At 40.7% G+C, this 23,406-nt stretch overlaps 2 protein-coding genes across 2 annotated transcripts in view; both read right to left on the bottom strand.

The window, feature by feature from the left end:
* Window positions 1-778: 778 nt before the first annotated feature.
* On the bottom strand, window positions 779-9,571 carry LOC136430305 (antileukoproteinase-like). Its single transcript, XM_066420789.1, has 4 exons — window positions 9,201-9,571; window positions 7,745-7,912; window positions 2,729-2,912; window positions 779-1,718 (listed from the first exon to the last, which is right to left on the bottom strand). The coding sequence occupies exons 1-4, from the start codon at window positions 9,268-9,270 to the stop codon at window positions 1,691-1,693; spliced, it is 450 nt and encodes a 149-aa protein (XP_066276886.1). The 5' UTR covers window positions 9,271-9,571; the 3' UTR covers window positions 779-1,690.
* Window positions 9,572-14,347: 4,776 nt separating this feature from the next.
* The window catches only part of LOC136430309 (small ribosomal subunit protein mS39-like), a 13,777-nt gene continuing 4,718 nt past the window's right edge, over window positions 14,348-23,406 (bottom strand). Inside the window, exons 11-26 of the mRNA XM_066420799.1 lie at window positions 22,917-22,977; window positions 22,159-22,241; window positions 21,608-21,752; window positions 21,059-21,109; window positions 20,526-20,606; window positions 19,963-19,991; window positions 19,466-19,572; window positions 18,584-18,662; window positions 17,989-18,079; window positions 17,630-17,715; window positions 17,009-17,103; window positions 16,369-16,437; window positions 15,975-16,016; window positions 15,358-15,421; window positions 14,955-15,043; window positions 14,348-14,550 (exon numbers count right to left, since the gene is read on the bottom strand). Of these exons, the coding sequence (XP_066276896.1) occupies window positions 14,481-14,550; window positions 14,955-15,043; window positions 15,358-15,421; window positions 15,975-16,016; window positions 16,369-16,437; window positions 17,009-17,103; window positions 17,630-17,715; window positions 17,989-18,079; window positions 18,584-18,662; window positions 19,466-19,572; window positions 19,963-19,991; window positions 20,526-20,606; window positions 21,059-21,109; window positions 21,608-21,752; window positions 22,159-22,241; window positions 22,917-22,977 (1,242 nt within the window). The 3' untranslated portion in view covers window positions 14,348-14,480. The remainder of the gene's footprint in view (window positions 14,551-14,954; window positions 15,044-15,357; window positions 15,422-15,974; window positions 16,017-16,368; window positions 16,438-17,008; window positions 17,104-17,629; window positions 17,716-17,988; window positions 18,080-18,583; window positions 18,663-19,465; window positions 19,573-19,962; window positions 19,992-20,525; window positions 20,607-21,058; window positions 21,110-21,607; window positions 21,753-22,158; window positions 22,242-22,916; window positions 22,978-23,406) is intronic.

Genomic DNA, 23,406 nt, shown 5'->3' with positions numbered 1-23,406 from the left:
AGTGGCGTAAGTTTGGGCCCTATAGCAGCTTCCTTTGGAAGTGTATGCTTTGATACAGGATAAGTCGAAGGGCTCTAAGGGATGAATGAATTTTGATTTTGGACCTGTAGGCAACCTTAAAAAAGTCTACGGTAATGGTATGTGAATTATACAAATTAGGACTTGATTTACATGATAAATGAGGAAAGTAATCAAGGAGGCTATGATGTGTACAGCCTTTCGTTGTTTGTCTTAGAAACAGGATAATCCAAAAAGATATCTAAAAAAATATATCAATGAGTTTTGTTTGCGAGTAGTTTTTACCTTAACAACAAAAATTGAAATCCTGCCCCCCCCCCTGCAGATTCTCCTGAAACTATAGGTGCCTGTTTTTTTTTGCAATGTTTGTTGATAAACCTTGCGCAGAGAAAGAACGCTAACTAGATTTTGAGACCTCTTTTGCTCTTTCACTCCGGTCAGCCACTCGGTTAATCATGGTCTCAGCATGTCCTCTCTTACCGGAACGTTGGAAATGTTGCATCTTCATTAAGTCCTTAAACTGAATGTTTTTGAGCCTATATATGTTTTGAGTGAAATACTAAACTACAGTGGAGGACATCATGCTCTTTTAAACAACATGTGAAACAACTGTAACAAGTTGAAATGTAAGGCAGACACCACATACAGTACCTAGTAGACGAAGAACGACACTCTTATTTCAAAGCTACCAATATCAAAGTTAATGTTTTTATCGTCACTGACAGTCGAGAATGGAAAAAGAAGGTGCAGGACTCGTGACTTAGATGAATAAAGCCGCTCTTTATTGGTCAGTCCAGCTGAGGTTTGGTAAGGTTGTTGTCTGGAAAACTGAGAAAGTCGCAACGTGTGGACAGCAGCACATCAGTCCAGCTGAAATACATCCGGATACATCCGGAATTTTGGATACTGAAAATCATTAACTCTGGTAGCACCTTTGGTGATACTACAAATACAGCATGGACAAATCTGAACTGTTGTTTCTACAACTGATATAGATAAAGCTCTCACCGACACATACTACATAGCGAAGAAGGGAAGGGGGCGAATGAAGGAGGTAGTCCACCATTCCTAGCCACCTGAAATGGAATAGCTTGTACCATTCCTATATTTCAGTCAAATAGTAAAGAACAACCAGCATCCAAATAAAAAAAGAACATACGAGGAGACAGGTGGATATTTTCTATGAACTGTGACAATGGCCGTCTTTCCCATATCATCATCTCCAAGGTGTCCACGAGATTTCCAAACGTACATTCAAACATATCGGTAGCTCGCATTGATACTTCCAGCGCATTTTATCAAAGTGAGAGGCCGTGTACAGCTCAACAGGTACCCCAAGCCCTAGCATATCGTTTAGAAATGATCGTTTCTTTTCTTCTCAACAACTTTACGGACGTCAATCGAAGTTGGGTGGCCATATCTCTAAGCATAGGAAAAACTGTTACTGCTAATCAGCATGGCGATTACATTTGCACAAATGTCGTCTCTCACATTGCTGACATACTGACAGGAGGAAACATAAAACCATTCTGAACGCTCAATGGCTGTACTTGTGTTGATAGGAAATTACAAAATCGAAGCCATGCACGATGTGTCCTACGATGACAAGAGGGTTGGCCTCAGCAGCAGGGTGAAACAGGTGCGATCAGCTGGTGCATCGCCAGATGGCGCTTTAGAAGGTGTGAACGGGCAGAACACACCTGGGAAAGGAAGCATACCACAAACGTTATAATGTGTCGCCGTGGAAAACTGACGTCCAAATACATCTATACATGTGCATTCTTACCTCCCATACACAGCACTTAATTGTACATTCTAGTACATGTTCTTATGATAATATGGGTATTATGGGAAACGCTAATTATGCAAATCAGGAACTAATTTGCGTAATTAATGAGGAAAGTTGATAAATCCCCTGCATTCCATTACTCTCAAACACGTGACATGTGTAACTGAGAAAGAGAGGAATATCGATAGATATCGATTATGCAAATGAATACCTAATTTGTATAATTACTGGCAAAATACTACTATAATGCCATAGTGGTAAATGATGGGGATTTCATTCTTGCAGCATTTGGAAGTTAAGTAAATGTGGACATAATCAGACATGAATCATGCAAATTAGGGCTTCATTTACATAATGTATGAGGAAAGGCTACAATAGCCTTCATTGCTAAAATAAGACTCTCATACTTTGAACAGCTTGTGTTATTTGGGTAGAGAAGATGATCAACTGGCATAATGCATGCAAATGAGATCCTTATTTGCATTATTGATGACAAACATTGATGATATGCCACTCGAAAAGGTTAACATCAGTCGGCGAAGGTATGGGGTCGTGAAACTCTAGTTATACTGGTAGAAATATTTTAAGCGTGCCACGAGGGGTTCAAGTACATGATATTTTGACCACATGATTTTTCTACAAAACTGATAATGAAAAAACAATATTTCAAAATCATAATTCTTGGAGGAGAGATGCTAGATAAAAGAATTCAAGATGTTTTATGATCCTTGTGACAGGTTCTATCCACCAAAATATTGAGTTTGAAATTTTCACCTGTATGTCCCACCTAGGTATAGGGTAACCCGCTCCGCTATTCTCGCTCCGTTCTACTTCCGTGGGGGGGATTTCAGGCAACTCTGGTCCACTCATGACCCATCAGTTACATACACAACCAAGCGCCTGTTCCATCCTAACACGTACCTTTTCCCACAGACGCGTTCGCAGCACTTGTATCTCCCTTCTTCTTCCGGGTGCTGTTCATCACAGTCGGTGTCGCTGCTGCAGCTGTTGACACAGCCGAACGGAGACCAGCGGTCCCAGCCCGACAGTGCGGGAAGAGCGGGACAGGACCCGGCATTCTCATCCTCGCCGTCACGCTTCAGCGCTGCAGTCAGAAGTAAGGTACATTAGCCATAGACTCCAAGCAGACCCAACGGTTGCAAAGACCGTATCCAACTGGCAGAAGGAGTTTTTATTGCAACTCGGTGCCTGACAACTTCTCTGGCTGACTGGAGCTTCCTGGCTAGCTTGTACGATTGTGGCACCGTGGAGATCTGTTTCGAAATTACGTTAGCCATACCTCGTCCGATGTGGTAAAGCGGGTATCTCACTGGTCTACGCCAAGTTGCGCCAAGAAATTGAGTTAACTTTAAGACTAAAAGATAAAACTATTGGAAACCGCAGTGTTGCCTCTGAATTGAAAACCAGTGTACAGTGATTAAGATTCATTAGAAATATATTTTTGCAGTGATTGCGCCTACTTGCGCCAGTTTGCCAATTGCGACTTTTTCAAAATTAAAACAAAATTGCAATTTCAGGCAATGAATTGGCCTTTCGCAAGTTGGCGTAGTCTGGTGAAATACCCTCTTTTAAAAGTTGAATTCAACATCACTCTCAGACAACGCTAAGTTTCCTTTTACCAATCTCTTCTTTTTTTCTTTTTTTTCCTTCTCTTCTATTCATCGGTTGACAATTCTGATATCTGACCAATCACTCAAAATATCATCACTACATCAGAAGGCTTTTAAACTTCAATTTTCCTTTGAGTCTTGCGCGGTATCCTGTTATCGTGTTCGTCATGGGGTGGAGGGCTGGGTATGTGCTTGCAAAACTCCCAACTTTTCGTGCATAGAGTATAATGGGGATTGTTAGTATATTACTAGTAGAAAATGAGTAAATAGAGGAATGGGATCCAGGACGAGCATCACAGGCCTCTCTCTGCGACGATACCGGTTCCGGTACGTACATCGTCCTGTCGCACAATTTCAATTTTTCCATTACTCCCTTTTCTTTCTGCTTTTCTCGCATACCAAGTTAACATCCAGTTTTGAGCTTCAAAAGCAAGCATATATCTCATAACCCCGTCATGTCCAACCGTCGCGGCAGCCTTGAGGATTGGTATTGGATCCCTGCGTCTACTGACTAACTATCAGATCACCTAAGACGACTGCTCTTGACGTCATGGTTCCGTGCAGACCTGATCCACTGGGACTTACTAACATCATTAACGTACGCCAAGTAAATCAGAAGTCATTCCAACGTATTAGGAATCCTATCACTCTGCGATGTTACGATGTCAATGGCGCATGAGTCGTGAATTGTCAGTTGGAAAGTTCTATCGACAAGGAGAAGAGTTGCGCAGGCAGAATTCCCCACTTGTCTCTGAACAAGGTAGAAAGCTTAAAATAAACTACAACATTTGATAAAGATATGAAACCACACGTTGTCTTGAAGAAAACTTCTTGCTCAAAAGTTAGGATACTTACTTACTTGGTTACTTTTAAGATACATCTTCTTTCATCACTGGCTAAAGTTTAAAACTCGGTGAAGATTCTGAGATAGAATAAAAACATAAGTGGCAAACCAACGAAGAGATCGTAATCCGTATGATTGACAAGACAATGACCACAATATGGGTACGAGTCGTTATCAGTTGAAAATTATCAGTAACGTTACAAATGTATTATCAATTCTGTCTGCTACAGACCTTGCTTGCTGAAACAAAGCATGTGCACTCCGTAAATCCCCTCCTCCGTCGTAGATTTAGATGAAAAAATGATGTCATGCGTGGGAGGATTTGAAACAGACGCAGCTAACAAAGGCAAGTTATCGTTGCTATCGTTGCTGTGGATTAGGAGCTTCGCGTCTAAAGGGAGACGTAACTACTTTCTTGGGCTTAGCACAAAGAGAGGGCTTTGAATTGTTACTGAGTTGTGATCCTGTACATGTCAGATTTATCTTTCCTTCGTTGTCAGAAATCATGACCTTCACCCTGTCCCACCCCCAGGTGGATTGACCGTGATTCATGTCAAGTTTTCGGTGTGTTCTCAGAAGTGGCCTAGTGAGTCACCACGCCCCATGCAATGACATCTTGTGTAATAAAGTTCTCTTTATTTATATTATAATTCGTGCTACCTCCAGGTACTGGAAAATTGGCTGCAGTAACAATTGCAATCTCTGACGTCTTGTTGGCTGAAAACGCGCCATTAGTAAGAACCGGACCACAATTACCCCATTTCACCAAGAACCAGCAGCTTCAAGCTGCTATTTGGCTTGGTGTGGGGTTTTCCTGACGTTCTTTCACAATCATGTCATTAGAGTAGCAGTCATTTCTGCAATCGTCTGCAATTATCAACAGAATTCTTGGACGGTTACAAGCTGTAACCAGATGTAATGTATGGAGCAGAACACATAAAGCAGCATTCTATCCCATAGAAAGATAAGTTTGAATATTTTTGCAGATTGAGTAACGTTAAGTGCTCCTGAAACGCTTCTACCTCCAACAGAAGTCAGTAGAATGACGCACATGGCTAATGGACTTGCTGATTGGTCCCTTTGACGTTGTGGTCACGATATTTGAAACAAGAGCTTTTAAAAAAAGCTGGCGTTTCGGCTACGTTTATAAGTGTGAATTGTCTTTTCCCTTTACTTGAAGTAAAATCTGCCAGAGGAAGTCACTCAAGGGCTGTTCAGTCTATAAGAAAAATTGTCATTTTGGGAAATGAGTACTGTTTTAATAGAGAAAGGCAGATTGGGGAAAGCAATTTTGAAGTTACGTCACTTAACTTAAGTGCTTTTGAAAAAGCTGGTCTTGGCCTACAACTTGTACTTATTTGTAAAATGTATAATAGGCTCATTATAAAAGCTATCAATGTAATTATGTACATGGCACGCAATAAAACATAAAATTTGAAAAAGCACCATTGAATCATCAGCACTATGGTAATTAAGTGAAATAGAAGTTCATAACAGCTAAGGTTCTATCTAAAATGACTACCAAATGTCAAACAAATCAACAGCTACCTCATCCGTATTATTCTGGTTTCCGCATTTACAACATTTCTTCCTTATTTTCCTGGGTAATTTTGCTAAAATTCATGAAAATTCCCATAGTTTTGTGCCGAGCGGCGCCACTTTCCACGTCCGTGTTGTCTGAATGAAGTCGATACTGAACAATGGAGCATTTGCTACTGTAACAAAGGATCGCTGTTTTGCAAACAACATCAAGAGCCTCTGTTTACATCGGGGATAGAAGTTTAGTGGCGAGTGTTTTGCAAGAATCATCTTACCGCGCATAGGAGCCGCTGCACGGTATTTTCCATTACAATGAACAGAAAAATTCGAATGCCGGGTTTGGAATCTATGAAGTCCTGTTCATAAGACAAAAGCCTTGTATATATTAAATGAATATTTAAAAATAACAAATATAAAATATTTCTTTATTTATTAATGAAAAAATGAAAAAATGATATTCATAAATATGATATTGATAGATTTATATAATATCAATATATATTTTTGATATTCAATATCTAAAAAGAAAAAAAAATTCATGCACGGAGACGAACCCGGATCTTCTGGGTCCGAAGTGCTTCGCGTTGCCAGATCGGCCAAGCTGCGGTACGTAACTACTCACTCTGGACGTAATGCTATAACCTCATTATATGGTATCATTTATGCCGATTTTTGGTCGTTTTCTTGACGAAACGTCATTTTTTTCTTCTGCAATCTTGTGGAATAGATGTAATATGGTCATTTTTCAGGATATCAAAGTCCGAAACCACAATGCAATGATATTTCCGAACAGTTGTAGCAGTTACATGCGGTCGCCGTCCTGTGTCACATGCAAATCTAGCCTGCCTGCATTTTCGTGCTCTCTTGCCATATAAGGCAACGGCTATACAAGGATTTGAGAACGTATTGCCATATAAGGTCTTATTGTGTGCGACACAGTGTTGAACCAAGCTTCCCTGGTTCCTTCCTCCTTGCTTGAAGGTAAAAGCCAGGACAATGCGTTCCGGCGCGCATGCGCCGAAACGCAAAAAGAGAGTACATACAGATTAATGCCTATTACCCGCGATTCGTTAGATTTCTTATTGCCCACGTTACAAGCCCCGGGATTTACGGAAGCCAAACTGCCAGCAGCCGAGCTATGGTAATGATGTCCCAGTGGACACATGTGCTTAGGCATCAGACTGGCGACATGTGTTGAATTGCCAAACATGCTGACAAGAGTAGACTAGAAAGGCCCGGGACAAGCTTTGACTTATTACATGTTTTCTTAAGACTTGTGTTCATTTGTTTCATATCCTACTCTTGTAATGATTAAAAAAATACGTCGATTGATGGAAATAGCTCTACCTTCCTTTTCTGATCATGACAAGAATGATAGCCGTTAACTTCTTGCTGAGTTCATTATAGATTTTCCTTCAAATGTAGCAAATCTTTCTATTGACTTTTCTATTGATGCAACTTTCTATTGATGCAACATAATTTGATCATTATAGAATTATATACAGTATATATTCAAATACATTTCTGTCATATGCAAGGAATTTTTACACCTTTACATTACTGCGATCATGTTCAGCTTTGATTGTGCATGTTGTGTATTAGTAACGCATTCACCATGAACCTTTTTTTATTAAAACCATGAACAAATTTGTAAAGGAATAGAGACAGAGTTATACAAGTAGTGCACTCAGTTTTACAAAGCGTATGTTGACGTTACCACTTAACATAAGTTACACAAAGGTATGAAAATGAACAACGTCAAAACAAAATACAAAAACATTACTAACAGAAATATATTTTGTCTGTCTGTCTGTTTGTCTGTTTGTCTGTTTGTCTGTTTGTCTGTTTGTCTGTTTGTCTGTTTGTCTGTTTGTCTGTTTGTCTGTTTGTCTGTTTGTCTGTTTGTTGTTTATGTCAACTCACCGTGGAAGGACGCTCCCGTCTCCCGGCAGACGGACCCGCACACGGCGGAGCAGCCGCAGGTCAGTCCCTCCGGGCAGTCTGCAGCCGTGGCGCACGGCAGGTACTTCTTCAGACACAACATGGGCTGTGCGCGCGCCGGGGACAGGTCCGGGCAGGGCCCTGCGTGGCCTGGGAGGGAGACACGTTTATGGCATATTACAAACGATATGGCTAATCAGGTTAAAGACACCTGTAGAGATGGATGTATTGTGCTGGAATCAAGGCAGGGGGCAAAGCAGTCATCTAGCGATCAAATATCATACGGTTGGTGAACCTAGTCCGACTGAAATACTAAACAGAACATTTGCCAAAGTAACTTCGCGCAAACGTCAGAAGCAACCTAAACTAGATCCTCTACCAAAAGTTGTCAAAAAGGGGCCGAAAGTAATCTCTAAGCAGGAAGCCGTGTCTCATGGACACGGACTTGGCCGGCAGTACGATTTCGCTACGGGAAGATATGTTCGGAGATCAGTCAAAAAGAGCCATGATGATTGCACCAAACGCCTTTCGGAGGTTTGAGCCACTTGTGAGGTGAAATCGCTAAGAAAACATTGACTTTGACAGATGAAGCTACCACTTTGTTTTGGAAAATCGTTGTTAAAGAAATGAAAACTGCAGGATTGTAGCACGAAGCATATACCCAAAGATTGGAAAACTTGATATTTGTTAGTTTCGCATTTATAACGGGCAAACTTAGCCTCCGTTGCAGGCTCTGAACCGGCTTTTTGGGGGGCTCAATAATACACTTTTTGCAGCCAGCCCGTAACTATCAGCCAACCCCGTAACTATCAGCCGGCTGATAGTTACGGGGTTGGCTGATAGTTACGGGCTGGCTGCAAAAAGTGTATAATTGAGCCCCCCAAAAAGCCGGTTCAGAGCCTGCAACGGAGGCTAGGGCAAACTGCCTTTAGACGTAACACACCAGTTTTGTACAGTACGTACAAGCTCCGTAAGACCGGGTTGTAAGGTTTGATCTACTCCGACTGGTCAGGACCCCTACTTTCTTCGATAAGTGCGGTGAAACGTGGTCAAGATGTGTCTCTCCTCAAACACGGGATCTCCGGTTTTACGTTCCATCCTAGAGGATGTCCCACACCAAATGTCATTTTCACCAGAGTCGAGTCAGGAAACAGGTGCGAAGTGCCTTTCCCTGAAGGGCACAACATTGGGGCCTGCTATCGATTGGAACGTGAACTTTCAGATTCTAAGTCAACAAGCCTAAGCACAAGACCACATACCTTGCCACTTAATTATATGATATACGGAGGGCCAATGACTACAACAATGTAGAATAAAAAGAGGAGTAGAATGAGTAGAAGGAAAGCGCTCGGAATAGAAGTAAAACGCTCTGAATAGTAGAAGGAAACAGTAGCAGTAAAACTCTCGGAATAGTAGATAGTAAACAATGTGACGTTACCTGCCACAGCGGCAAACATCGCACATCCTGCGGCGGTGGTCAGCACCAACATCTGAACAACACTCTGCATGCTGGGATCCTGGTACGGGCGGAGACGTCTGGGTCAGAGATGGGAGGCTACAGGAGAAATGATGGCGAGTGGAGGGAAGCAGCGGAATTCATAGCCAGAGCTGACAGAGATGACGTCATGTGAACACGTCCCAAAGGACATCCCACGGAAGTCGGCAACCAATCATTGTTCGTCTCAGAACAAGTTCTCATGACGCACGAAGCTGTGTTCGATGTTTGCACGGTGATTCAGAGAAAGGCCTTTTTCTTACTTTCTTGGTTAGGGAAAAAAGCGGAAGTTGTTCGACCGAAGCAATGCTGCATTGTGTTCTGACGCACGGCCTCCGCTCGATGTACGACCCTTGGTGAACCGGGGCGGGGGCTTCCGGATCCGAGCACCTTTTTTTTAATAATTTGCCACAAAAGTGGAAACGTTTGGAATTGCGCTCGATGTACGACCCTTGGTGAACCGGGGTAGGTGGCTTTCGGATCCGAGCACTTTTTTTCATAATTTGCCACAAAGTGGAAACTTTGCAATTGTGCTCGATGTACGACCCTTGGTGAACCAGGGTAGAGGGCTTCCGGATCCGAGCACCTTTTTACAATTTGCCACAAAGTGGAAACTTTGCAATTGTCGGACTGAACCATTATGCTATGCTGCATGACAAGATGAACCCATACGTGGTGGCCGACAGGCACGACATTTTTTAGAGCTCTAGCTATTTAGCTCATTTTTTTTAGTTCAGAAAAGTTCAGATTTTGGAAGTCGGCTCGTCTGGAGTTTGATATTCAGATCAGCAGCGATGCACGGTGTCTGACTCACGTCTGCGGTAATTCTCATTCAATCTTACAGTCACGTTGCTTCCATGGTGACTCAGACGAAGTTTGTTTTCTGATTTGTGAAGATAACCTCAGATGTCAGATAGTAGAAAACAATGCAAACCATCCCTCGTTTGTTCATCCGGTTAGACGCCGTTTTGCAATGGTCGGCAACAATGGACATTCATTGCATTGGCCAGATGCTGGGAAGTGGCGAACTTTTGCATCCAAATTGTATTCAAGCTCAAATTGTAACCAAAACGATAGGTAGGCCACTAATTAAAACCGCTATAGTCCGACACGCTGCCGTTAAGAAAAAATATCGACCCCAACCCCGGATCCCGCCCTGGAAGAGGAACCACACAAACGACCAGCTTTGCAGCGACCCGTAGGATGCTGGCCTCATCATCGCCCTGTCTGGGAGGCAGCCACGAACAAATCCGTCTGGAGGGCCATATCCAGAGGCGCCATGGGAGCAAGCAAAGCTGAGTGGAGTGAGTTAGAGTGCCAGTGAAGGTGTGCATATACATGTACGTCGTTACTTTGTCCTTCAGGTACAGCATCGTCGTCATGTTGTACCAGTTACATGGGCCCATGCACCAGAGCACCTGTACTGGTAACGGCATTAGCCAGGCTGGTACGCACTCTGTGTACAGACGTTTGGCACATTTAACATCGTAACAAAGTCATGATGCAGTACATATGAGCGTTAGTATTAAATTATAACGTGGCAATAGGTAATGAATGGACCAATCCAACACAACCATCACAGTCCATATTTCCCATAGTGGTAGCAAATACACCAGTGTCTTCCAAAAGGCCACTGGTCAGTGATCAATGGTGAGCCTAGGAGGGGGGTGGGGGGTGGGGGGTGCCATGCAATACATTCAAGTCAAACGGCGGAGTTTAGTGGAAAATGCCGTGATATTGCAGTCGGCCTCTCACTGACCCCATGCAGCTTAATTCTCCGCAAAGGTTTGCTTAATCTTAGTTCTTTTACATGATTGCGGTGGAATTAAGCGATGCTCCCAAAAGTGTTTAAAAGGTTTTGGTGCCTTCCCGGGCAAGGGGTTCATTGACGCAAATCTATCTAAAGGCTTCCGTTCCTCCTGGTTAGTGCCACCCACCTTATGGTTTGGTCTCACTGTCGAGATTTCTATATCCACATCCGCGCCGCTTTATAGTAATCTCCAAGCAGATCTCTACCGGGTAGGGGACAGTATCAAATTGGCTAGAGGGTAGCCAATTGGCCCCGTACTGTCTGACAATTTCCTACTGTCCCCTGCCCCAAAAAGGTCTAATTGGAGATAAGTTTTATAAGAGGTTTTATTGTAAGCAACTGGTTGTACCCTGCTACAACTGGTTTAACCTGTTGTCAAAGGTTCCTATCCATGGAAATCTCATAACCTGCTCTATAGTGTCGTCATCAGTCCTACTCAGCACAACTTACTCGCAGCAGATTCTTGGAAAGTCCGCACCTGCCTTTGCACGCAGTAATAATCTCCCAGCGTACTTAGCATGATATTCTGAACGGTGGTTCAGATTATGGACATAAGCCTTGTCTTGGCAACGTCCACACTGTTAATGGATAGGGCTAACGGAACAGTTGAGATATTCTTCAGACAGGCTTTCGACGTGCGCTAGTTGATCATCTGGGCACAATGTTGGTACCTTGTTGTCAACTTACTGACAACAACTTGTGATGAGTTTCTGTAAACTTGTGCGCTTTATAACTTTCCTTGCTTTTAAAGATACATATAACATAACTCAGGTGACAAAGTTGACTCGGGGCCATAACTGTATCATATTTTATCAACAAAGTACTTTCCGCATGAAGTGGAGACTGACTGGGGCAAATTGTGCCTACCACAAAAGTTTGGTAATACCGAGAAAACAAACATGTAAATGTCTTTTTGAAAGATTGCAATCTAGTCCAGTGTCGCGACATATGAAGCAACACTGGTTCGTACATTTAACGGCTTGTTGGTAGTTCTACTGGTTCGGAGATGGCCATTTACTGACTCTCACAAGCAGGGCTGCTGATGGAATGGTATTGTGTCTTGGTTTCACGCGGCACACAGTACGTGTCGATGGTCAAGGTTCCGTCGCGGAAAAACGAGGCACTACATCATGGTACGATTCGTCCGTGAACACTCTGGATAAGCAACCTTCGACATCTCCGATTATGCGTTCATCCGGGCCCACATCAGAGGCTTTTCATCAGAGCCAGTTCACTCCCACGCAAACTCCGGCTTTTAAGTGAGTACTGCTCCCTAGGGCATTGCCCTCAGCTGCGGTCACAATATACATCTGTACCTTTGGCACAGTTTGGGGAAGACACGTCTGGGCGTAATTGTGGAAGTCTGAAACGTTGAGCCAATGAAACGGATTTCATAAAGTTTCAACGAACAACTTCTGGATTTTTTTTTACCGTCGAAAGTTCTGCATGTACTGATGTTAAAACGTTACCGGTACTTGAATTAACTACACGTCGACCTCTGGAACCATCTGGCGGCTTTCCAAGACACGTACAGTTCATCAGGCCACTGTGAGGATGCTTGGCATCAATGTTGTCTTTACGTTTTGCTGTGTTACTTACGTTACCTGCATGCACAACGTTTGTAACATTTAAGGTGCATGTTGTATTTACTCTCATGTTCATCTATGACATTTGGTGTTCTAAACAGGTAACTTTACATACCGGCCGTTATCGGATTTCTTAGATTTAGTGCAAAGTTCAAATCTCATTTCCAAGAACGCCATGAACAAAGAATGTTAAACGACCATGTCTCACCTTTCATCTATTTGTACAGAACGGATATGTGCCTGACTACCTTATCAATCAGTATACGTTTACGTTCAGCCAAGTATAAAGATAGAGGAACAAGGACAATGGATGTTGGAACAATTACTTTGAAAAGAATGTTCAATACTGCTTTATTGCGGAAAACAAGGGCTAAAATGTGGTCAACGTTTAAGAAGCTGCAAAGACGAGTTGGAGGGAAAATTTGTTCGTGAGGCGAGAAGACGTTCAGAAAAGGGACGCGAAAAGTCGAAGAAATTCGCGGAAGTTGTGATGTACACCTACTGCTCCTATGATGTCCAAAGAAAATGAAAGTACGGCATTCCCCACCTACTCGCATTATGTCCACTGTCTATTTTGAAATCACACGTCCATCTGATTTTCAATTTGTCTGTGTCGAATTGACTATCCTCACCTTTGTTCCAATCCATCATAATGTCGTGATTGCCTTTCAAATGGACATACCTTATTTTCACTTTACTTTAGCAGTATACAAAAATAATTTTACCTAAAGCTGTAAGAGTGCCCCAGTCTCAGTGCTGACGTCCAACAAGTCTGCTGTTGACAATCAGCATGTAGCTTCCGATTTGCTACCGAAAGTGATATTAAGATTTTACTGACAGAACAACAGTTGGCTGCATTGTTAAAGGAGACAACAGGTCTTACTATTATTCAATCGACATCACAAATATAAATATCGGATAAAATACATATATAGCATGTTGCAGGTTGAATTATACTGTTCTTTGTGATTTCTCCCCGATATTGTAAAGGGAAGTGGCACTTAAATTTTAGACCTGAATCCTTGCTAACATTATATGTAGTTTTTATGGTGATCTCAAATTATGAATATTATTAAGTGAAACTTTTCTGCAGGTTTCAAAGTCTTGTATGAAAACTTCTGTGTCAAAAACTATCAAGAATTCCCTGAATTTCAACACAGCCGATTGACAAGAGGCTGACTCTGACCAAGCAGCTCATCAATAAACCAAACCAAACTGGAACAGACATGGTTATACAACTACTCAGCCATTATCATGCAAGCTGTCTGGTATTCTCCCACTTCCGGAATAAGTGATGTGTCTGTTTGCGTCAGAGATTGCTGACTTGAATAGACATGAGCCCCTTCCTTGGTCTGGAGGGATGTAGAGTTCCCCGTGGAGAATATTACAGAAGTGCCTTGAAAGGATCAAAGACCAATTTCCTCACGTGGGGGCAGCATCCCTATTCCTAAGTACAGCAGCAGGGAAGAAGCATTTCAATTTACACCAGCACCGTTTGAATGGTAAATCAGCATTCCCTGACCTTCCCCTTACAAACTGTGTGTAGCAGACTTCCACTCAGCCCGAATGGGTTTCTAGGTGACCTTACTTACTTCTCTGTCTGTTTGGATGACTTTTAGTGATAAACCCATCTACAGTGAGCGGAACTCTGACTTCACTTTCTAAAAGGCACAGGAAACACCACACAAGGAAAGTAAAGTCAGGAACTTTATAATACAACATTGGACAACTTTACAAGTAACTCATAAGTTTCTTGAGCACTACTTTTTTTAGTGCAAGTCTGTTTCTTGTTCTACACATCGATGAAAGTTTTCTGCTGGTACAGACTCATTGGGTAGTCTTCATTTCTTCTGCTCCCACAATGAGTTCTTCCTTAAGGATGACATCTATTTCACTCCTGTAAAGCAACATGAAAACATATCACTTGATAGATATTCAATAGAACAGTATTCCTTTGTTCTTTCTCTTAATACAATTCCTGGTACACAACCGTTACTAAAACAAGGAAAGGAAGGCTGAAATCTCTAACAGGTACGTAAGAGATCCAGGGTAAAACTTTAATGGCTGTTGCACCCTTGTAGCACTCAGAAGCATAATTCTTCCCATACTAGCCAATGTGTAACCACAGTCCAACTGACAAGGATGAATGAACCTGACAAATTCTCCAAATAAATCATTTTTCAGATAACCCTAAGTTAGAAAACTATCCAACAGTCTTACTTTTTAGCCATTTAAAATTACAACTTCTGAATCCATTAGAATCTTAATGCTTGAACTTCATAAATGCTACATCGGACTTACTGTCCCATTTCAGTCATGGCAGATTTCAGGTTCTCAGCATATTCCACAATCTTGGGAAGTCCACAGTGAACAGCAACGCTCAAACCAGCCTGAGATTGCAAAGACATAGCAGTCAAAGAACCATACATGTCACAAATGTCTCTTTTTCATGGTTTGGGGGTCCAAGGTTAAGATGATAAAGATACAAGAAGTAAAAGCTGCAATGCTGAAAGTTTGTCTTCAAAACCACCAGCTTGTCCCTTTAACCAAAGTTAGGAACACAGATGTACATGTAAAGTCGGGACTTTCATTAAAAGTTTAAGAACTTTTAGAGTTGGCAGTTCTGAGTCACACAAGGTGTGTTGTAATCATGGTTGTCGGTCAACAAATAAAACAAGAATACATAGGACAGTCATTTCTGTACCTTGGCTTTGTCTTTGTCCTTGGCTTCAACACAGACAGCCAGATACTCCTCCATAGCCTCTGCCCTGCAGGGAGGGAAGGAAGGGATCTACAGTGTCATTTGTGGGTTGACATGTAGTTGTGACATGTAGACTCTATAAGGGTCTTGCTTGGATAACAAAGTTCTTTGTACACAACCAAGTGTTTTATTCAAGCCTTCCTCAGGACAATTCTGACTGGTTCTGTTACAAACTACAGCAAGGTGTTACTGCTAACAGATGCAGTCCCTAACGTTAAGTATCTACACATATACGTAGATAGTTAGTTTGTATGGTGTTTAACCAAGGAGGTTTTACCTCCTTGGTTTAACATAAGGTCCCAAACGTAGGTATTTACATGTGTACAAATATTATAGGTAGTTCATGCGGTGTTTACAATGTGGTGTCAAACATAAAGTAATCATTATCTACATAGATTTTGCAAGCAGTAATGATAAGAACAATATTCATCTACTTCTTAAGGATGCGCTCAAAAACGTCTATAAGAGTCTCATCAAGCACTACAGAATCTGCAAAATTCCTCCTGGAAATTCTTGGAAGACCATTCATGCCTACGAGAATAAATAATTAAAACACTGACCTTGGAGTTTTGGTATGCTCCTTGAACAATGGAAGCATCTCACTATTTGGGTAAGACAAAATTGAGAAGAATGATTAGTACACTAAGATCTTCTGTATTCTCTGATTATTCAGAAACAACGTTGGGTCCATAACCTGAATATTCATAATTTGTAACTAACATTTAGAACATAATCTATAGAAGAAGTGTTGTGCTACATGTATTATGGGAAAACTTCTGGATAAGGATTTCCTTAAACATTTGTTCTTTAAGGCAAGAGCTACAACTGAAATCATAAAAAGGTATTATCTTTTTGAGTCATCCATTTTACCAACTAATTAACAACAAATGCTTATAAACACATAATCTTTATCCCAAGGCCTTGGCTCAAAAGAGGTAATATCCCAACATGCACCTGGCCTTCTTGAGTTCTCCAGCTCTGAGGAACAGGATCAGAAGGTTGCTCAAAGATGCTGAACTCCAGCTGAAAAAAAGATGATTGAAAGAATTTCATCATCATTGAATCACAATAAAAATTCCTCAACAGAATGTTCACAACTATTGATAGAGGTCAAGTTTCACAACTCCAGCTATTGCTGCAAACATCACCAGCCGTAACCGCATGTTATTGTAGCAATTTACCAGAGTACAAGGCAGTACAAAAATGTATTTCCATTTTCATAGTCTCAAAAACATCTCCTTCTTGGAACTCTATGACTAGTGCAATAGGTATTCCTGGAATCAATTCAGAAAACCTTCCAAGGTCTACTGATGGTTCTTAAATCTCTATAGTCCTCTGTGATTACCTATTTGTGTTCTCTATAGCTGCTTCATGTTTTTGAAACATGAAGCAGCTATAGAGAAAAAAAGGTAAGGTAAAGGTCATGTCTGGCCTTGGCAATCTTCAAACAGATGTTGTATCTACCTCAGTGGTTTATGTATTTATTTGAGGCTTTCATACATTTACCATTAAAAAAAACTGCCAGAACCTACATCTCTTTGGAGATTACCAAAGCCAGACACGACTTCAACCTTTCGCTGGAACATACATGTACCTTAAAGTTGCTCTGCGAGCTGGGGCCGGTGCCTTGTAGTAGAACTCAATGTTGTCCTTGATGTTTTGTACAACTGGCATGAACAGCAGTTGCATCTGTTACACAAGTTGAACATGGAAAACAAAAATTAATTCATGACAGTTTCATTTCAAAAGTTTACAAACGTTTTCAGAACTAGGGTGGAGGGAGAACTATCAAATACACATCAAAATGGTTGTCAAAAGGCAAAGGGGAAGACCTAAATTCTTCCTGACTGCCCTCTTAAATATCATTATAATTAGTACATGATATCAGTCGCAAGGCCTAGTAAACTTAAATACTTAGACCAAGATGTTCACAACATCAATAGCTGCACACTTGTGCCCCAAAATGCTCTTAGGCAGGCAAACCCTATATCAAGAAGTTAATCTTAGGGTCTTTCTGTTCAAAGTAACTGTAAATGCAAATGTACTTCTGTCACTACACATCAGTAGTTAATACATTAGAATGTGTTTCTCATCCACTATGAAGGATAGGTGTAGTGTGGCAACATTCTTTTGAAGATTTTGAACACCAAGCCAATATTTCTGAAGTTGCTACCATCATGTCACATTTGTTCTGCTGCAGGTAGTGTTCACCTACCTCAGGAGTCTGCTTCTCCCTGGCCATGAACTCAAGAATACCCTCCACCAGCTCCTGCTTGTTAAAGTGTTGCAGGGACCGAATATCTGAGTAATGAGGGAGGGAGAGTGGAGTTAATACATGTCCTATATTGTACATGTAGCTTTTAGGTTACAATGCACAATTTACCTGACAAAATCTGTCACATTCACACTATACGCTAGAAACCATTATGAATTATTCAAGGTTTTTACTCACTCACTCACTCACTCACTCACTCACTCACTCACTCACTCACTCACTCACCCACTCACTCACCAAACCTCTCAGCTCACTCACACATAATACAAGTATATGACATTGCAAATAGTCATCCTTACCCTCCCATAGGTCTGTGACCTTGTGATGCATGTTGTTGACCTCTAGGGACCGCAGGATGTTCAGGATTGCAGGAACATTTGGATAATACACCTGCAACAGTTAACACTGCAGATTAGGAGGAAAGTCCACATAGTGCAAGTATGATTTTATGTTATGCAATGTTATGTACCAACACGAGTGAACTTATAACATGTCATGCATAATTTAGTTCACCTCTGTTACATACTTTTATTAAGAGTTTTGCTGAATTATGTGTTCTTGCTCTCAATTCAATTCAACTCAACTAAAACCATTGCTCATACTCATACTTTTTCTTCCAACCCTTATAAAGGTCCTAAGGCTTCATTAAATTTATTCATTGTCAGAGCTTTTATATAGTCTATAACTTACTTACATACGTAGGTAGCAAATGTAATGTCACTTGTAATGGACTTCAAAATTAGCCTGTGCTGTAGTCTGCACTTAGCAAAGAGCAAACCTTGCCAAGAAAGCAACAGATGTCGGTAAAAGGACAATCAATTTGGTAAAGTTCAATGTAACATAGCTACAAACAAGGAGACAGAAACTATAATTATGGTAACATGAGGAACCCACCGAAGGTACCAGGTTCTTGTACCACTTCCACATCTCTTCTCCTCCCTCCATCTGACAAATCAGATTCAGAAACTTTCCACTGGAACAAAAAAGCCTGGTCACAATATGTTCAATATCACATTAATATTAGTGTGGCCAAATTCTGTTCGCAATTATCTGTACATGTATTTACACCTTCATCTCAATGTCCTCTTTTGGCCAAGCTTATGTTGCTGTGAGTGATAATACAATGTACAATACATTATCCAACTATTGGTATATATAACTAAAAACTACGGGTATGACAAAATGATACTGCTATCTAGGTAAGGCCATGTTGATTTGATTATATGGATGACATTCGCTGGGAACCCCAAAACTGATGTGAGCGTGCAAATGAAAAAAAAAGTTTTGCAAAAACAAAAAAGTTTTGCAAAAAAAAAAAGTTGCCTTTATTATGAAATCTACATGAAAAGAAAGGTTGAACAAATGACTAAACACACAGAGAATGGTACTGTATATCAAATAATGGATTCTTCATTTTTGTTTATTCACATCTTCTTTGACTTTGGCATTCTACTACATTATTTAGTATCTGTTTTCCGAAATATCTTTTTGCCATTTACCACATATATTGGCTCATTCTGTTGCTTTCCATAATTTACAGTATGGTAGAAAATTTTGTTGTTGTTGAAATGAACGAAAATTGATGCACATGCGGATGTCATCCATATAATCAAATCAACATAGCCTAAGGTGCAGAAAAGTTGCCTGCGCTTTAAAGCCAACTGTCACCTGACTCAAAGCCACCGTCACCTTATGAGAAACGTCAGATTGAGAACACAAGCTTGCTGGGTAGCAAAAACAAATGCAGATTCTTCACTCTTCGTGATCCATACTCACTAGTAGACAGACTGTGCATATGAATCTCCCAGAAGCTTCCAATTCTCCCCTGTCTCCTGTAACTTGTGGAGCCGATAGGCAAGCTCAACATCATTCAAGCGGAGGCACTAAGGAATTGGAAATTTGAGAATTATTCACAAAGTACACAACATAATAGGCCATGGGCAAGATTTTCTCTGGAATTAAGTATCTATCTACGCCAAAAATAGTTACTCAAGCAACTGTCTGTGACTGACGAAGACAGTGGATGTTGTCTGAAACGTCTGACTGTTTAAAAATTTTATCCAGTTGCTTGAGTTACTATTTTTGGCGTATCTTACTACTTGGATGTCTAACCTTCATCAACGTAAGTATCTATCTGACATCTTTACTTAAAATAGTAGTTAACTGATGTTTAGGGTGTGAGGGATGTGAGAGATTACTTCCAAACACAGTCAATTGTTTTGATTTAACATCAACAAAAACTCTTTTGAAACACAAAATGTTTCTTGACTCACCGCGTGCATGGCATCCACAAAGAAACGACCTGGGAAAGAAAATAAGACAATCAGAAATGGACAGATCCTGGCCATGTGTTTCTTCTTCTTTGACCATGAAATAAAATGTATCCCTGCTTACATGTCATCATAGTAGACGATGCTTGATCGAAGCATTTCCACAATGCAAGGCTGATTCATAATCATAATAAACATGGACAGGAAGAGCTTTGATTGATGAATAAGCAAATGTGCCTGGACATACTTGTGATGTAAAAGGTCTCTATCTAGCTGTCATTGTGTGAGTAAGTGTACTTGGTGTAGCCTTTGACATGTCTTTGTCTTTACAGAAGTCTCATAACCCTGTTAAAGGGCTAGGCTAATCAGGCAACATAAAGGGCTTCTTCCTTGCCAGAGTGTATTTTTTCATTCATTCTTGTGGAAACTGGCAAATTGGCATGTAAATGTTTCCCTTTCTCTTTTCTTCCCTCCTTCCCCCCATCTTTTTCTCTCTCCATCTGCACCCCTATCTCTAAGTCAGTAACTGAGACTTATATGAGTGGGAAATGTTACGATGTGCCTACCGTCATCTTGGTCCTGTATTGTAAACTCCTTTCCTTCCATCTCATCCATAATCTGGTACAGGATCTGACTTGGAGGTGAATCTAAAAAGAAAAGTGGATTTTTCACACACATTATGACAATGAAACTTTGACATACTGTGACTGGATATCAGGAAATTCTTTCAGAGCTTGATACATAATGCATTAGTTTTTTATTCTAAAGCATTTTGCTTCTTTTGTTAGTCTAGAAAGAACATCAAAGTCACAATTGGTCTTTCTACTCTTTTAACCACCTGGTTGCCTTAACTTCCAACTTATCTTTCACTGATGTATTTAACAGATATAGTATGTGAAATGTGAATACACACTTCCACTAGGTACATGTACATCAAAACAACAACACAAACTATCCTTTAAGTAAGCATTTGGCTCAATTTTGCCATGTCACCATCATCATCATCACCATTATGAACACCATTTCTCAATACACACGTATCTACTTGAACTAATGCTTGGTTATGTGGTTTCAGAACAGTTGATAAGTGAATACTTACTGGATGGATTGAAGATGGACAATATGTGACTATAACTGGCCATTGATGGTTCTGTAAACATCAAAGACAAACTGTTAGTTGGACACCTTATAGTTATACAGTGTACATCAGTGTTGCTTGTAACAACAACAAAAAAACAAAAAAAATATCCGTACAAATAATATCACAACCTACCAAGATACTTCAAATTTCATCACTTAATGTTACCATGTATACACAATTTACCTCTCCCACTTTGAACATCTATCAGGAAAGAACATAAAACAGCTTTTATGATTCATGAGGCTACTTTCATTGCATTTATGGACTTATACCTGCATGACTGGTTGCTGTGACAAATTTACCAGATGTCAATAAGAAGGTTCAGGGTGAAAGGCAATTTTCTCTTGTTTTCAACCTTGTTATCGCATACCATAATCAAAGGGTGGTGGGAATGATATAAACACAATACAACAAATGTCAGTAAAAATTCAGTCTGATGCTAAGGGGATGACCTTTTATCAGCTCCTTGCTCCAAGATTTTTTACGGATCGAAGAAAATTTTCATACCAATCCCCAGGTGAACCATCTCCCTGAGAACATCCAAACACGACTTCCTGCCAGTCATGCCGCAGTAGCGGAGAGACCTCAGCGTGGAGTTGAAGGTCTGCAGGTTGGGCCTGATCTTCTCCAGCCTCATCTGGTTCAGCAGTTGCTGAAACAGTCAGGCAGAACGTCGATGAAGGTTAGACATCCAGGTAGTAAGATAACTGTTACTCAAGCAACTGTATAATTTTGTTAATGGTCAGACATTTCAGACAGCAACTGGTGTCTTTCATCAGCCACTGAACCAGCATTTGGATTTAGATGGTGATCTCCAAATTCTGATTCAGTCACTGACGAGAGACAGCGGATGCTGTCTGATACGTCTGACCGTTTAAAAATTATACAGTTTCTTGAGTAACTGTAGTCAGGTAGAACGTGTGTGTGCGTGTGAAAATAGAACAATTGCACAGTGAAGACAAAGAAAAGAGCAGTTGATGGAGGATATGTTCAGTAATTGTTGGCCTACGTGCCTGGATATGTTCTACAGATGATACATCAAACAGAATGTGAGATACCTGTATAAGGTCCCATCTTTCCTCATACCGTTCTCTGACAATGTTGACTGAGTAGATCAGGGCATTGTAGGTGGACACATCAGCTACAACAAGAGTGGAAAAACATTCAGACCAAACTTTTTAAGTCTCTCACAACTTCACCCTGTCTGAAACTTAACTATACAGCTTATAAACTGCACAGAACTGGCAGAAGAAAGCGGTTCTGTAACACTGAATAAGGAAGGGATCATTTGGATCACTTGCACACCAGGACATACCAGCAATATTTTCATTCACACATGTAAGCTGTTCTGTCCTTGGTGCTGAATTTGCCTTCTAATGGAAATCTTTTCATGATCAGAGGTTCTGACCTAAGAAATTACACTTTTCTTGCTCCATGGCATCCACACATTGTCAGTGATACTATACTCAGTGTGAAGAGTACCACAATACCCCTTCACTGTCAGTAGTTCTCTCTCATAATGTACTAAACCTGTTGTCATAGCCCTGTCCTTGGTGCTGACTTCTTTACTAATGGCAGAACAACCCTGCATTATCAATGCCTCTGTCAACCATATCAACCATTATTTTGTACCAGGACATTACCATACTGTCAACATAGTTGTCAATGGTACTGATTGTTTTTTTTTTCTTTATTCATTTCCTGTGAGGCAATCTCTGATTCTGAATAATGTAAAATGTCACTTTCTCAGACAATGATTTTACAACTTCTTTCAGAAGACTTCATTTCTTCGGCTGGCTGTTGGGTTGGCACGTACCTCGTAATCCTTTCTGCTGCATGTCATTGTATGTTCTAAAGGCTTGGTCTGCTGCCTCGTACTGAAGGGAACATGGATGCAACATGATGAGTACATCTATCACCATCAGTAGGCCTTCAGTAACATTGTAGTTTACCAGTTGTCACAGGTTGTTGATGAAACAATATGAGCCTAGTGGTAATGCTAACTGCACTTGTTTTCACTACAGTTTGAAATAAATAATGATGTATAGTATTCGGTAAAGTAAAAAGTCCCAAACTTGATTGCACAAAATAATAACACATTACAATGAATAGTTTTATTGCAGAGTTATTAATTTGGTGAAACAAATTACTCTTATTAACATATGACAGAAATCTGAGCTGGCACTGCAAGTTTCTCTGTGTCACAAAACTTAAAAGCAGTCCTTCTGTATTTGTTCACAAATTATCTTGGATAGAGAGTTCTTGTATTCTCTAAGAATTAAAAAAGGTCATAACAAAATCATGTT

This window comes from Branchiostoma lanceolatum, chromosome 3 (genome assembly GCF_035083965.1).
Source record: "Branchiostoma lanceolatum isolate klBraLanc5 chromosome 3, klBraLanc5.hap2, whole genome shotgun sequence".
NCBI classification, from domain to species: domain Eukaryota; kingdom Metazoa; phylum Chordata; class Leptocardii; order Amphioxiformes; family Branchiostomatidae; genus Branchiostoma; species Branchiostoma lanceolatum.
The sequence above is the reverse complement of the archived record's forward strand: the minus strand, read 5'-3'. Positions and strand labels throughout refer to the sequence as shown.